The 17,066-nt window shown below is 35.3% G+C and overlaps 1 protein-coding gene across 3 annotated transcripts in view; it reads right to left on the bottom strand.

Annotated features, from left to right (window-relative positions):
- Window positions 1-17,066, bottom strand: part of LOC106717929 (inositol hexakisphosphate kinase 2) — a 41,517-nt gene that overhangs the window by 5,902 nt on the left and 18,549 nt on the right. For all 3 annotated transcript variants that reach the window (XM_045680406.1, XM_014511897.2, XM_045680405.1), the window contains exons 2-3: window positions 5,013-5,186; window positions 614-740 (exon numbers count right to left, since the gene is read on the bottom strand). In XM_045680406.1, coding sequence (XP_045536362.1) covers window positions 614-740; window positions 5,013-5,153 — 268 coding nt within the window. In that variant the 5' untranslated portion in view covers window positions 5,154-5,186. The remainder of the gene's footprint in view (window positions 1-613; window positions 741-5,012; window positions 5,187-17,066) is intronic.

Below are 17,066 nucleotides of genomic sequence, written 5' to 3'. Positions count from 1 at the left end.
AACACTGCTTATGGAAGACTAACAATAGTTTTTAAATCAAAAAATAGTTTAACGCAAAAATAAAATAAAAACGCAGCTATTTATAATTGTATTGTAATTGAAAGCAAAAAAAAAAACTATGACGTCTTCGATGACTACGAATTCGAGTACGATAGAAATAATAAAATCAGCGGGGCCCACTGTATTCACTCTCATGCGTCTCTATCATACACAATTTGAAATGATGATTACGATAAAGAAGCAATAAGGAGAGCATTAGCCAACAGCACTTGAGTGCTCTCTTTACAATCGAATGAATAATCAGGAAACAATATCGATTCTCCTCTGACGCAAATATACTATCGTACTGTAATATAATATCGATTCAAGTAACAAGTTAAAAAAAATAATAAAAAAACCGGCAACCTCCTTACTGCTCCGAATACAATATAACATCAAACAACAGATATCGAACACAGTTAAAATTGACAAAATGATAAAAATGAACAATAAATAAATAAATAAATACAATGAAATCGTATTAAAAATGCAATGAAAATGGTGCATTCAGCGAAATCTTAAAGCGTACCGAGCATAATGTTTATCTTTCTAGTATAAAAGTGTGTTGGCTCACCTTTGTACCGAGGAACGAAGTTCTGTATGTCTTCGGGAATGTTCTGGTAGAAATGCAGCTCGCGGATGTTGAGGGGCTTGATTACCGTGCTGTCGTTGAGCACCAACAGCCGTGTGTGACCGCCCACCTGGAACAACAGCGCCAGTTAATTTATAACCAAGCTCGTAATGTACACAAGAAATGATTTTCAGGAAATTCTACTTTAGAATTAGTATCAAAAATAAACGTCTTTTCAATTATCTCGAAGGTGCAAGCTGCACAGTGCCCTCGCGCATCCCTATACATCTGTTACATCTTAAATTGTGTTATAGTACAAATTTTAAGAAAACTTAACCCACTCAAGCACTTCAAGAGCATCAAACCATGTATGCTCATCTACGTTATACGGATGTGATAATCTCTTTTAATCGCAACCTTTTTATCTGAAAACTAGTATAACCAAAACCAATCAAGTCAAGTAAAGCTTTATTTGGTTGAGGAAGTCGTGTAGCAAATAACAACCAAACCTTAAATTATTAAACGTTGTCTTTATCGTTTATATTAAAAAGTATGTAATATTATACATAGGTATTATAGTAATAGAATGCTTTCCCAGTAAGCTGTCGACTCTAAATCTTAATGCTACTAATAATATCCCATATTGTTTAAGAGCTTGCCCTTTTGCGTTTGGCACTTACATACGTCTGATTTATTAGATACGTTACTCAACGCACATACGAGTATATACTGGGGACTTGCTAATTAATCTTTTATCTCACGTACCGATTAATTCAATAATACAAGTTCATTACGTTACGTAATACTTCCTTGTTAATACAATTTGAAGCCCTCGTAAGTAATTCCTCATACTCAAGATTTTTTTTAAATACCTAATCGTGTATTTACATTGCTCATACAAAAGCGTAACATTGCGCTTACTTGCTCATACAAAAACATTTCGTCATATCTCAGATAACATTTTGAAAAAAAAAAGAAATATCGATAATGTTTTTAACCAACTGACAACTGTGTGTGTACCATATAAACATGACATATATGTCATTTACATATAAGTCTATCTAATGTATGTACCTACCCCAAGATAAAAATAATTTATTAAATTACGAATTGTCGAATTATCACCAATCACTCTATTACAGACAAAAAACAAAATCAATTTTTAAAACTTTTGTCCGCTCGTCTTTCTGTACCGGGTAAACTCCGGAACAGCTGGACCGTGTTTTACGGGAAGGTAGCTGATGCGCGCGAGCATATTATACGCTATTTATTTTTATCCCGAACCGACGAAGTCGCGGGCAACCGCTGGTGTATGTATAAATAAATATAATCAATGGAATTATACAAAGCAATACCTGTTCAGAACTTATGTTAGTAAACAGCAAAGGCACGAGTACACATCGTTACAATGTTGCCAGTGCTTTGTCCTCTTATCAATACCGTAATCCGATAAAAATATCCGACCGATTATAAAGATATACGAAATTAATTTAACCTGTTCGTTATTTGACTTTCATTTGCGACTGATTAGTTTACCCGCGAATATATTTTAATAAAAGTTGGCATATAGCTGGCAATATCTTTGTTAATGAGGTGCCGGATTTACGGGCCACCGGTCGCAGCTTCGAATCCCAGATGACCGCCGACTTGATTACTTCCGATATTAAACCTCGAAGGATAAATATAAGGATAATATAATAAATGGTTTTTAATAATTTTGTGGGACATAGTTGTATTTCAGGTTAACATTGTATTATAAATAAATAAATAAATAATAAGGATCTTTTACGTGGCGATAGTGGTACATGTGATTTAAAATGCCTTCTGAAGCATTACTTAACACTAAGGTAGTTAATGTACATTGAGATAAATACAGTCTAACATAGTTTAGCAGTCCTAAAGTAGCTAAACGACTCAGACACTTAACTCGTTGGATTCATAGAAACATTTAGAATCGTTATCATACTACGAGTAACTATTTTACTTTATGACACCTGTCTCATCTTTACAAGTAATATTAAATTAAACATTGGAAGTAAATGCAAACAAAATATTAGCAATGCGGCTATTGTCAACTCAATGATTACATGACGATAAGATAAATGGGGCATTATGGGTTACTAAAATACGCCTAAAAAATAACCAAAGTTTAGAATCTCATTTATCTATCATTAAAGGTTCTTGTTAAGACTACAGCGACATTTGGGAAGCCTCTTCGGCTCACATAAATAAGAACAATCATGAATAACTTGCTCACACCAGCCGTGCAAATTAACCTAAGCGATTTTAAACCGGTTAGAACAAAATTCAGTGATCGCAGTCGCTGGGCATTGTTCGGGTTATTTTACAAAAGAACTATAAAAAATTTGCGACAGGTATTGCCGCGGTGAACACAATGGCCGTCTGCATACGCAACTTATCCACTTGAATAATATTTACCATTGTCGTCTTCTCTGTTTTATTTCAATCATTCAGACCCAATTGGTTTTCTCGATCAAACTATTGTTCAAATTTATTAGAGAAAGGTATTACGTAGGTCAGATGTAGGGCCAACAAATTACTATAGATTAATTACAAAGGCAGTGCAATATTTTTGCTTCCATTTCACAGAAGGTGTCTCACAAGACTTTGAATCGTTTTCCACAACATCTGTGTCTCATCGTATGAGACTTTAAAATGCAGGCCACTTAATAATCGGTCACATATGGCACAACTCGCACAATTGTGATCGCAATGCTCAGTGCAGTGCACTCGGCCGGACGATCGTTACTACCCGCGCCGTCGGTATAAAAGGGGCATAAAAAAAAGGACGGGTGCTTTGACCCGGCCCGGGGCTAACCTGCGGACGTCCACGAACACTACATGCACCTACCATTTACACTGCTCAGGTTAACACGGGACCGGTCTGATAACAAAAACCCTCTTTTTCAATCATAATTTAATACCGGCACAGACTGTGTGAGAATAAACCAGTATCGTTTGGGTTATTGGACCTTTGCTAAGGTCATTCGTCAACTACTTTAGTTGTTCTCAACATTTTGGTCGATTTTTGTATAATTTTATTCATCGAATAAACGATAGCATAAACTTTAGATCACGAGTTGCAACATAACAGTATTGGCATACAATGGAATTAGATTAATATGGAAATTCCACGTACAGTTGTAAACGTTACTCGATCACTCACGATCCAGAGCGTTACTAACTAATGCGTTTTACTAGATCCGCATCTCGTAGTTTTTTAGGAAAATGCGTTACAGCAATAGAAAATATCCAATGTATGTAAAGTTTCATATATATTAAAATGAAAACTGACCATGAGATTAAGACCCAAGTCCTCAAGAAGCGTCTTTAAAGCGAGTTTATTCAAATTTATTAGATTACTAAAGTGGACGTGAATTTGAATAATGGTTGCCTTGTACTGAAACTTACCTTTACGAACAATGCTTATAAAATCTACTGCATTTTATGTCGACAGTAAGGCTTGCTACCAATCATATTATTATCTAAATACACTAAGTCAAATATCCATAGCGTAGTGACATTTTTCCACACTAAGTAAAAATACAAATACAGCTAATAATGACCAAACCAGAGACTCATTGAATATAATCAAGGTCTTGTACTCTTCACAAAGATACATCGTTAGTTTAAATTTATCGTTTGTTATTCCAGAGACTAGGTGACCTGGAATGCAAGCCATTCAACTATTTGTGTCTGGAGTGACGCAGCTTGCAAAACTGAATGTGACTAGAAATATTTTATTATTATTTTATTTAGCCTTTCCACAAATTTCTAGACCAGTATCAGTCTGTCATGTCGCCTTGAAACATAAAGATAAAAAATAAATTACGTGTATAAAAAGTTTGCATTTTTCTACAGAGTTGAAATTATTCATTCTACACTTTTATTGACTTTTTTCATTAGGGTTGTCGATTGCAATTATTTATATTCATACGCACTGGTTTATAATCTTGGTAAACACAAAAATTCTCACATTGTATGAATTACTTTGTATAAAATTACATAAAAAATTGGTTGTAAATTAAAATTTCACGTTTATACTGCTTCACCTCGAAGATGCAAACAAAACTGGCGAGAGCCTTGACGTGATTCGAATTTTCCACATGCGTTTCATATTAAGGACATTGTTCCAGTTTTATTCAGTAAATTAAAATAATAAAAATTATTGGCAGTGCATTCGAGGTGTAAGTAAACGATCAAAATGTGTTTAATACTTTTAATATAAATAACTTGTAAGGTTTTGAAATTACCTGAGAAAAATGGAGCTACTAGTGAGCTAGTGACCAATGTTAGATAATATGGCTGTTACATCTACGTCTATAAAAACAGTGATCATCTGTGAGAAAAAAAGCTAGACCAATATAATGGGGATCCTTACCTGATTGTGTAAGGGTAAGACATCAACCTCATGACCTTCGTCTAGAGAAAGCGCGTGCGTGGCGGAGGGCGGCTGGGCGCGCTTGCGGTCCACGGCACGCCGCTCCGGCTCGCCCATGCCCCAGCCGAGAGAGTACACCATCACTTCGGCCGAGCCACCGCCGCCGCTGTCCACCTGCAAATATAAACACCGTATAAATATACGTACGGTACGGCTACTCACGTAAAGACTAACAGGAACAGTTCTCTCTTTTTTCTCCCTCTTTCCATCTCACTTTACATCAATGTAAGAAAGAATCAGGAGTAACGCCGGATGTATCGCCGAAGGCCACCGAGCGTTAAATAACCCACAACTACCGTTCCACATTAGTGTGAATAGACCATAACGAATATCAGAGGAATGAAGCATATTTGCACATTTTAATATTTTAAAGAATAAAACATAAGAATCATTAACACGTTACTTTAAGAAGAGATCTCCCGTGGAGTTAATTATTACATCGTGCTTTTCATGATAAATCCAAACTCTGCATGTGATATTCATAAATATACAGTCTTATATCAATTCAGTCCATTGAGAAGTGACGTTTTATCAACATTTTTACGTAAGACATGTCAACTACACCATTTCAAACAACTCATGGCATTTGGCGTAGAGTGCTTATTATGAAAACATCACGTGTAATAATATCATGGATTATAATTAATATTAGCATTGTTTTTTCATACACCATGACATGTTTTGTCATTTTAAGAGAATTAAAAAAAGATATATAATATGTGAAACACGAAGCAAAGCAGCATTTTATCGCTTCAGTCATGAAATATATTTTGACTTCAGTCTTCTGATTCTTAGATAAAAAAAACAAATGACATGCGAGATTTCATCATGAGCATTGATAAAACGAAATTATCAAATAATTAACAGTGCAAAACAATTAACAATTGCACGTAACAAAACAGTCGTATATTTGTTCCCGTGAACAATGACAACACGTGGAAAGATTTGACGTATACCATCTGGTACATATTTACGATACACTTCATTCAAAGACAGGCAGTGTTGTATAAACAAACTTGTGTATTTTACGATACATTTGTTCTAAATCATTAGTGAAACAGATAAAATCACTGAAAAGCTATTGCTAATATTTGTATGAGCTATAACAAACAAGGCTTGCTAAGGAAAACGACACCTCTAGTCAGGTATACAATATATAAATCAATATAAGTCATCAATTAAAGACTCATTAAAAACCAAATATAAAAATTTGTGAAATTTAAATGAAAGAAAACCATGAGCTTAAGAGTCGCCAATCAGCTGATTAGTGCAACGATTGTCGTTACCTGGGAGAACTGAACAAATGCTTGTTTAACTGTTTATGTTGTGAATCAATTAAAACAGACCTTATTATTAGTAACTAGCTTTTACCCGCGACTCCGTCCGCGCGGACTAAAAAATAGAAAACGGGGTAAAAATTATCCTATGTCCGTTTCCTGGTTCTAAGCTACCTGCCCACCAATTTTCAGTCAAATCGATTCAGCCGTTCTTGAGTTATAAATAGTGTAACTAACACGACTTTCTTTTATATATATAGATGAAGTAACGATTAATTTCACGAGCAAGGAATTATTGGTAATAAATGTCACGTGTTTTTACGTCACGCTAATCTTCATTAAGGCAAGCGTTTATCCTATAAGTACATAGATACCTGTATTCCGTATACGTCAATGTTGTGTAAACAAAGAAACCATTCAACTTCATTAATTACATTTTATTTGAATGTATCTATTACATACATACATTGTACAGTAGCACTTTTATACAAAATACCAACATTAATTAAATCAAATTCCAATAGACTGGAAATTTGGAACAAAGAACACTTTAATAGCCTGAATTCATTTTGGATTTTTTCTTCACTATTCAAGGCGATGAATTCAACATCAAGTCAACTTTATTGCACATTGCTTTAAACCAGTTTGAATTGTGCTCACGATTGTAATATTTACGACCTCTAATATTTATTACTCACCATGAAGGTTCATGACGTTTCAATCATTGCTATATCACAATATAAACCAAAAAATAAAAAAATATTGTAGGTAAAATATTTCTAGAATACTTTTATACATATAAGATAAACGATTTTAAATAAATGAAAACAAGTTTTATCAGCGATGCGATTGCGTTTCGTTCGCCAGAGACATAAATCCAAGGTCACTTTCTCGTTGTGACCTGAATCTATCATTCAGGTTCCAAATATGAGCTGGTAAGGCTTCAACTTTTTATATGTTTATAAAAATTCACAAAATCACAAAATATATTCAGTGTAATGTTGCAATATATACATAAACTATTTTAAATACCTTAGTAACAAAATCTTCAATTCATCAAAGTCCAAATGTCTTACGTTGCCATAATAAATGATGTTTAAATTAGTACGTCATACAAACATGAGAATGTTATCAAGTGTTTTTCTGTTCAATTCATTCAATTAGACGGCGACTAGCAACTGACGCATCATACAAAGATAGCAGTGCTAAACAATGATACAATATTTTTCCTCCAAACATTATCTTTACAAAAGAATTTTGTAATATAAATTCCCCAGACAATGTTAGCATACAAATCCCTCACTATTTAACTGTAGTTATGTATATATATAAAAGAAAGTCGTGTTAGTTACACTATTTATAACTCAAGAACGGCTGAATCGATTTGACTGAAAATTGATGGGCAGGTAGCTTAGAACCAGGAAATGGACATAGGATAATTTTTACCCCGTTTTCTATTTTTTATTCCGCGCGGACGGAGTCGCGGGTAAAAGCTAGTTATTGATAACGAACAGTTTCTTATTTCTATTTGACCAGTACAACCTTGAATCAACTTTTTCTTTCCTATTACTTTAAATATTAACTTTTATAGTCTTTACTTTAGTCGTGCAATCTTTTTAGAGAAATTTGTTTTTTTTACAATACTTATCTTGAGTTTGTTATTGAAAATAACGAATAAATAAGGTACTGTTTAAACTCACATCGGTGAAACTAATAGGATTACGAATGACTACGAAGTTGACAAAGCAACAATACTTTCTGATGCAATTCCATTACCTCTTTCACAATCAGGTCGTCCACCAACACGCGCACGAGTCAACAACATTTTAAACAAACATACAATACCAAGTAAAATATAAATTAAAACTAACATAAAATGTTATTACTTTCGTAATAAAATATTTTATGACTCGTTTTTTTACATTGTCAACAAAAAATAATTAAAATATACAACAAATGAGAGTTTTTTTACTTCGTAGTAAAACTATCTAAACTAAATGAATAATATCTAAGCTTTTAGTTTTAGGAGTTATCACTTAAATCTAAATCTTTAAGATGTTTTCGTTTCCTGTTTTTAACGATATTTTGATATTTATCGTTTGTATCTATTTTCCTGATAAAGAATTTTCATTGACAAAGAAAAAAGACCTTGAAAAGGAATAATGTTTGATAATGTTTAGTCATAATAAATTGTAGCAAGAAAGTAAAGGAATCAAGAAATTACATATACTAGTTATTACAATATTTTTATATTAGCTGTCGCCCGCAACTCCGTCCGCAAGTTGAAAAGTGACTAAGTAATAGCATATGTATTCTTCCAGACTATGTTCTATATCCATGCCAAATTTCATCGAGATCCGTTGAGGCGTTCTAGAGATACCTTCAAACAAACATCCATCCATCCATCTAAACATTCGTATTTATAATATTAGTAAGATTGTCTAATTTAGTTCCCTTGCTTATATACTTGTTTATTTACTCTAAAGGTATTCAATGACGTAAAACTTTGTCCCGTATTATAATAACTGGCGAACTTTGTATTTCATTTAGTATACCGATTGTTGACAAGTTGTCTATCATCACTTCTATTACAGAATCACATGATGTTTGTAAGCCAAATATCACCGTTACAACAATCATAGACTGGAAGAACACATAGGCTACGTTTTAATTCCGCGGGGACGGAGTCGCGGGCGACAGCTATTATATTCATAAGAGTAAAGACACGTATAAATTTTTCTAGTGTAGAAAATTCCCCTGAAAACGAGATAAACCATAAAATAATAAAACATAATTATACAGTATAGCAATGTTTTACTGCGCAAAAAAAAAATCATAACATTAACACTATAACGTGAAAAATCTAGCTTATGAAAGATATGCATATTTTTACCACTTTATATGCAAGTAATGGCTGCAAACCAGAAAGCCGGTCTTGTCCTGCCTGGGGCAGTCACGTCGTCGCAAGGGCGACTCGAGGTTCAATTCAAAGAATTGCCTTCACGGAATACTCTACCTCTACCATATATAAACGAATACTCCATCATGGTGAAATATAATTATAGGACAACTTAAAATTGTACCGAGTAACAGTCTGGAATTATATTTCCACATGTAGCTAATCTTAAACAGCGCATGAAGAAAACAAATCGTATATGACCTGTGACGTAAGCAAAACGCAATAGTTGTGCGCTAACAACCACGCATCGATTACGTCGATCGTCCCGCCGGCGTCACCAAATTAGACGCGAAACAAATCGAATCCAAGCCCGTAGTATATTTACGTGACGCGAGATCCCGCCCCACACTGCCTCTCCAACGAACCGCTGAGCAACACGTACAACGTCAAACACAAATAGACGGACGAAAATAATTTGAATATACAAAATTAACTTGGCTTGCTTCTGCAAACCACACCTTAGAATGTGTCGTCGGGCAACAAAGTTATCTAACATGCACAAACACTATAAAGTAGACCAAGTTCCAAATGGACTTTGTCTGATGATTTTGATATTGAGTCTTCTTTAAAAAACTAATATTTTTAATGTAACATTCTGCACTTAAACAGTGTTTGAATTTTGTGCTTGCATACCATAAAGATACGCATATCCAAAATACCGAATCTTTTCAAATTCAATGAGTTCATGCATGTTTGACTGAGAGTTCGGAACCGGTTCCGAAGAGACCGCCCGATGTTTCTCAGACATCAAACAATTAAATATCTTTTAATGATCCTTTAAATTTCTTGTTTTATTTAAATCATACATTTCGAAATCTCAACAAACCTCTATATATCTCTTATTTTATATAACTGGCATACGACATTTAATTTACATAGTAAAGCAGTTGATATTACAGATTTGAGTTCATTAGATTTTATATTTCTTATGGAAATTGCAATGCGCTATTATGTTACTAATAACTCTAAATTAAAACACAACAAACATCTTTACTGAGCTTTCCGTAATATATCCTGCTAAAATATCTAGCGTTTGGTCATCTTAAAAGTCAGCGAAGCAATTAATTCAATTTTCAAAACAAGATGTTGAAATCTGCTGCAGACCAAAATAAGGCAGTTATGACATATTCATTTGCTAAGTTTCTTGCTACATTATTTATTAAGATACAATTTTCACGACCCCAACTAAAGTCAGCGTGACTGTTCAATTATAACTGAAGGTATGGCGCTAGCTTTACGTTCGATTAAATCTGCATCAGAAACAATCGAAACTTTCACGTGCCGATAAATTTTTGTTGGCTAAAGATAGAAAGCGTAAATGTAAAACTGCGCAACTCGTGTGTTTCCTGCAATCGAGTTGCGCGGAACGATTTGTGACAAATCACATGTATCCTAGGACTCTTTGGCAACCACTCAGGAAATGTCAAGTGGGTGTTTCCGACAACTGATAGTAATTATTACTAATTACTTAGATTTTGACGGCACCGGGCTATTAGGATAACCTATTAGGGTAAGATTATCGCAAATTTAATATGAAGTTTAATTATAAAAATAATTGGCTTATCGGTTTGTTCGTATAAAAATATGATTGCTTCTTACGTCATTTCTGATAAAGTTCATTATATGTACATGGATTAGTTATTATTAATTAGAAAACTTACCGAAGAATTAAAAATTATACGATCAATCGATTATTATAAAGAAAAACATTGATTTGATAAGCAAGATACGTGCTAATTTTAAATTAATATTTTATCATAATAAATACATACTAAATGACGAAAAAGTATTTAATCGAAGCACATACTAGCCACTATCTTAGATTTAAAAAACTATATTCTACAAAGGTTACAATAGGTTTTAATTCTTTAATCAGAGTACAAGATATTCTCTATGCTCTATCAATATCACTAACGGATACCTTTGTTACTAACAAACTAATTAGTAATTACGTCTGGCTTTGACCTGCTTACCGCCAAATTAACTTTGACCGTCAATGAGTTTTTTGTGTTTCTTCCACGAATATTATATCAACAAGATATTTATGGTTTCTAACAAAACACAAAGAAGTTCGAATATTATCTAATGCCTAATATTAGTTTTTTTTTTTTTTTTTTTTTTTTTTTTTTTTTTTTTTTTTTTTTTTTTTTTTATGGGCGGCGCTATGCCGCCCTCTCGTTCCCCTAACATAGGCAAGGTCAGGGACCTGGGGTGCGGATTTCTTTATTTTCTTTATTTATAATTTTAAAAACAATATACATAAAACTTAAATTAATATCACATTCGTGTCTTAGCTCTATTTAAAAACATAAATTACTAAATATAAATAAACCATAAAATATTACAACTAGATATCTATGTACATTTAAAATTTTCAACTAAAATAATAATACAATAACAATATCCATTTACAATTTAAAAAGCAGTAAAATTTTTAAAACTAGGGCAAAAGGGCTATATGTACAATAAATAATAAATACTTAAGAGCTACGAATGTGAGTCAAATATATCTCAGGTCTTATTTCTATTTATAGCTAAGAGGGCCGACGCTTTGCAGTATTCCAAGAATTTTTCTCTAGTTTTCCTATTTTCTACCAATTCTCTTATTGTTTCTAACTTAATTTTACTTTTCATCTCTATTTCAGCGCCGGCCCTCATCGCACCAGATACCGGGCACTCAGTGAGCAGATGCAACACGGACTCCTCTTTACCCGGATCGCAGATGCACGAGGGGCTCTCCTTGCAGCGGAACCTGCACAAGTACGAGGAGAACCCCCCGTGCCCAGTAAAAATTTGCGTAAGTATTTGATCCGGGTCTATTTTTCTTAGCACGGAGAACGCGCGTACGACGTCCGGGAAGAAGACCTTGGTTGTCGAGGCAGTTTCCCCGTCCCTGTAGCGCCCGTTCCATACCTCAAGCGATTCCAAGCGGAGTTGCCGCTTGACGTATGAAACGGGACACTTGTCGTAGTTGGGTTTGGTCTTCATTCCGACCGCAGCTTGCTTTGCAAGTGCGTCCGCCCTTTCGTTTCCCTCCACCCCGGCATGCGCTTTCACCCAATACAATCTGACATCCTTCCCTTGCTCTCTGCTCTTTCGTACATTCTCTCTCGCTTTCACTGCAAGGGGATGGAGGGAATCGCCTTTTGCTACTGATTCGAGGGCGGACCTGGAGTCGGAATGAAGACCAAACGAGCGTCGGTTGCTCTTCACCACGAACAGGGTTGCCTCGTACAGGGCCAACAGTTCCGCTTGGTATACGGTGCAGAAGTTTCCCAGCTTTAATTTCCGGCAAAGAGTCTCCGCGGCGCCATCCCAAATGGATAACGCCGCGCCGACCTTACCTTCAATTTTGCTACCGTCGGTGTAAATATTTACATCGACGGCAGCTCCCTGGGCCACTTCGTCACCGTCCGCCATGCAGTCGAACTGCAGCCCCTCCAGGTGCACCGGGTGCTGCGTCTGGGCGTACGGGACCGGTAATTCTAAATCAAGGTCCCCTAGCACTTGCTGGGAGTGACCCTTCTTTACTTCATAAAGGAGGGCCGCTTCTTGAACCCGAAGGTCCAGAGGAAGCAACCCAGCAAGTGCTAGTACCGAGTTTAGGGACGCAGTCCTGTACGCCCTCACAATCTTCTGCGCGAACCCCCGTTGCACCCGGTTCAACAACTTCAAGGTCCCCTTCCTTTTCGCCGCTGGTGCCCACGCGCTAGCCGCGTAAAGGATGGTAGGCTCCACTACTGCCACGTATATGGCCCTGATGACCTCTGGGTTCAGCCCCCAGGAAACTCTGGCAGCTCTTGACAGTTGACGATAGATGCCTTGCGCTTTGATGCAGACATTTGCGACGTGCGTCTTAAAGGTGAGTCTATCATCAACTGTCAAGCCCAGGACTTTGACCTCCTTAACCAGCTCAATGGGCTTTCCGCCCATGTTCAGACGTGGGGAGTCGTATTTGATCCTCCTAGTGAGGACCATTGCCTTGGTCTTAGCAGGCGCGAATTTTAATTTGTTCCTAACTCCCCACTTCTGGACAAGGGCGAGGGCCGCATTGGCACGGGTCTGTATTTCCGAGGAGCTTTCCCCAGAGAACATCAGGACCACATCGTCGGCAAATGCCTGGCAGTGTGTGCCCGCGCTATCTAACTCCACCAGGAGGGGATTCAGCAGCAGGTTCCAAAATGTAGGCCCCCCGATAGAACCCTGCACGCAGCCCTTGGTGGTACATTTCGCGTACTCCGCACCCGCAAATCTGACGCGCACGGATCGGTCGCTGCCTAATATTAGTTAGGTAATACAGTCAAAACCGTTTATAGCGACATCGTTTAGAACAACATACCGGTTAAATTGACCAAAATCAAAGGTCCTGGCTGAATGTTATTACATATCTTTCCTATTAATACCTGTCACCGGTTGTTACAACTATCGGTTTTTACGACTCAATATGAGTAGTCCCTTCGATGTCGTTATAACAGATTTTGACTGTATTATAGGTACGCTACGGAATAAAAAAAGGATACCTGATTCCAGAACAAAATGAAAGTGGCAGAAATAATCTAAAAATTATTGTCTGATTAATGCTTGTATTCCTTTTCATGTGGATCATTAATTATTAATTTTATTATAATTTTATAACAAACTTTAAAGATACAGGGAAACATAAATAGTTTTAGGTGTACCAGGATATCATATGGGTCAGTAGGTCGGTACCGGGCTCGCTCGCTACCCAATACAAATTTACACAATATTTCGTTCTGGGAATCTTGCTCAGAGCGACACAGATCTATGATAGTGTTACATACGTTCGTGTAACGTGTGTTCCGATGCCACTGACCTAATTACGAAGCCCAGTTCGAGAACGACGCAAAATTAATTACACCTGCCCTTACAAGTTAGAAAATAATTTGCAAGTTAATTAGGTTTTTAATTCCATTAAAAGCAACATTACATTGTCTCTATTTTATATTACTTTAGAATTAAATACTTATTCATTTATTGGATAACTAGTTATCGCCTGCGACTCCGTCCGCGCGGTATTAAAAAATAAGTAATTGGCTTCCAAGCTATGTTCTACATCTGTGCCAAATTTCATCAAGAATCAAGTTGAATCGTTCCTAAGATATCTTCAAACAAAGATCTATCCAACATCCATCCATCTGAACATTCGTATTTACAATATTAGTGAGATAAGAAGTAAGATTGTTTAAATTAAACTTAATACTTTTTTACATAACAATCGCTTTTAGAAAATAATAATTGGATGGTTAGTTCGGTTAATATTACAATGACTTCAGAAGACTAAAAATTTAAAACTTTCAATGAAAACAATGAAATTAAGGGGTAAGTGGATAAGTAAAAATACAACAATAGCTTTTCAATCTTCTCAGTATTTTACATTTTTGACATTCGGTCCTAAGAGCAAACAAAGTCTTTTTATCACAAAGTATACGATACAATCTATAAAAATGTTTTTATTTTAAGTACTACATGATGCATAATGAAGCACTTTCCCGACGTTTATGTGCTAAATATCAAGGAATGGTAATAGTATACATAATATAGGAAGAAACCAATTAACGTTAGTAGATACATACCGGTCATATCAAAACATGGCGCCAGCTATTTATAAACACAGTTCGTATCCTATTTAATAACAAGAGAATGATGAGATGGAAACGTATCAACACGGAGATGAAAAACATGTTCTCTACCACCGACATACCATTTTAATGTAAAATAAATTTAATTGGAACGTAGAGCAAAAATATTATATCAGATTTTAATAGAACAACTCATAGATGTACTGGAGTTTTCGGTGAATGCTATGCGCATTGGCATCAGCCAAAAAATTTGACTCATCTTTTTCATTCACGGAAAATCTGTATTAATCATGGCTAATATATTAATATGTCCTTGAACACATCACTCGCGATAATTCTACGAAAAAAACACAGCGATAAACTATTCAGCAAAATAGATTTTAAAAAAAAATCAAAAGAATAATAATAGTAATAGCCGCCTTTTGCCTTGAGCTTGAACTATCGATGGTCGTGTTAAAAAAATTACGTAACATTCGCAAATGACAGGTGGCATGTTCATAACTAAAGCAATGGGAGCATGAATTGTATTTGCTACTAGCAGCATTTTAACGCCCACACTCGCTCGCTTTATTAATCAGATTGATGTTGCCAGAGTGCGTGTTAGTTGAAGCGATAAGTCTACACAGTAATCACTTCTTTAGATCTTATTTCTAGGTACTTTTTAAATTACAAATGTATAAAAACTAGCGTTGAATTTTATTCCGTTCTTGTTGCTAGGAATAATTAAATGAAATGTCACCCACATGACCTACAAGAATTTAGTTTCGTATAAGAAATTTTAAATGAAATTTTCCTTGATGTCTTAAACACAGTAAACATTGGTTAAAAGCTTTTACGTTGTCAGTAATCAGGTATACGGAAGAAATACCCTAATCCTTTTTTAATACAATTTCTTCTTTCCTAATTTCTAGTTTAATTCTTATAGATACTCTATAAGCAATAGAAGAACAACCTAAGCATCGATGCGTGTCATAACAAAAGGTAAAGGAGAATGAACCGTCGAGTACGGTTAAACCACTGCAGTGGAATTTTCCATGGAGCTTTCTATAGGCCCGGACGAGCCTCGTCTTACGACATCCGAACACGATGTCGCGATCAGACTTGCATGGCAACCGACAATTCGACAGACAAACCGACTTTATATGTTTCATTCAAATTGCAAGATGGTATCGTATTACAGCCGTAACCCAAAAGTAGAATTTTAGTTACTATTAAAAAAATATAAATACAATGTACTAAGAAATTAAGATACGTCTTTCAACTTCTTATAAAACTCAAATCAAGAGTAGAGTAGTTACAAAATATTTTTTGCAACGTAGTGCTTTTCCATCGAAGTTTGTACCCATGACAAAATTTCGGTTTGTATTACTTCTTTAAGAATTAAATATAAAACGATATGCTAAATGAATTATTTGATTTCGACAATTAATGTAAAATATATCTAGGTATCTGTTGACGTAGCTAGCAGAACAACTGCGTCCTTTATGTCCGTATATTTTCTAGAGGGTTCTGGCAACACCGAGCATGTCGCACATCGACTTTCACTGCGTATGTAACACGACGCATATTTAACTACACAAATACAAAATATTTTTAACTATTTAAAATTAAATTGTTACTATATTTAAGTACAAGATTATAAAGAAGCGAAAATTTAAAACCTACATTCGTATATAGTTTTGGTTGAGACAAAAAAGTTATTCCAAGCCAGAGTAACTTTTTTTACTTCTCCTCATAGATGCAAAATAATGGCAGACAATCCTTTGTTGTGGGTGTTCACTGGTAATACCTTCATCTTAAACACAATGTGCAAAAGTCAGGCATATGTTACATTAAAAGCCTACTCTCCTTCTGGTGAAATATTAACACCTTGTAAGCGTTAATATATAAAAAATATTTACATTAAACTTCGCTGATAGATCCTAATAAGTGCTGGATTTGGTTTGGACTATTTACAAAAATCGCACAGTATATCACAGCCTCTAACCACAAATGATTAACATATAATATACAAATGTGTTCATCACGAATAGAGCATAAAGGATTTTAGAACTCTATTTTGTTTGAGAACTAATAAAATGCCTATTGTGTAACAATGTATATATCAAATTCAATGGCAAGACGAAATTATATTTTTACATGTCACTGGCAGACAATG

Source organism: Papilio machaon, chromosome 13 (genome assembly GCF_912999745.1).
Source record: "Papilio machaon chromosome 13, ilPapMach1.1, whole genome shotgun sequence".
NCBI lineage: Eukaryota > Metazoa > Arthropoda > Insecta > Lepidoptera > Papilionidae > Papilio > Papilio machaon.
This window is presented reverse-complemented; position numbering and strand designations above follow the sequence as displayed.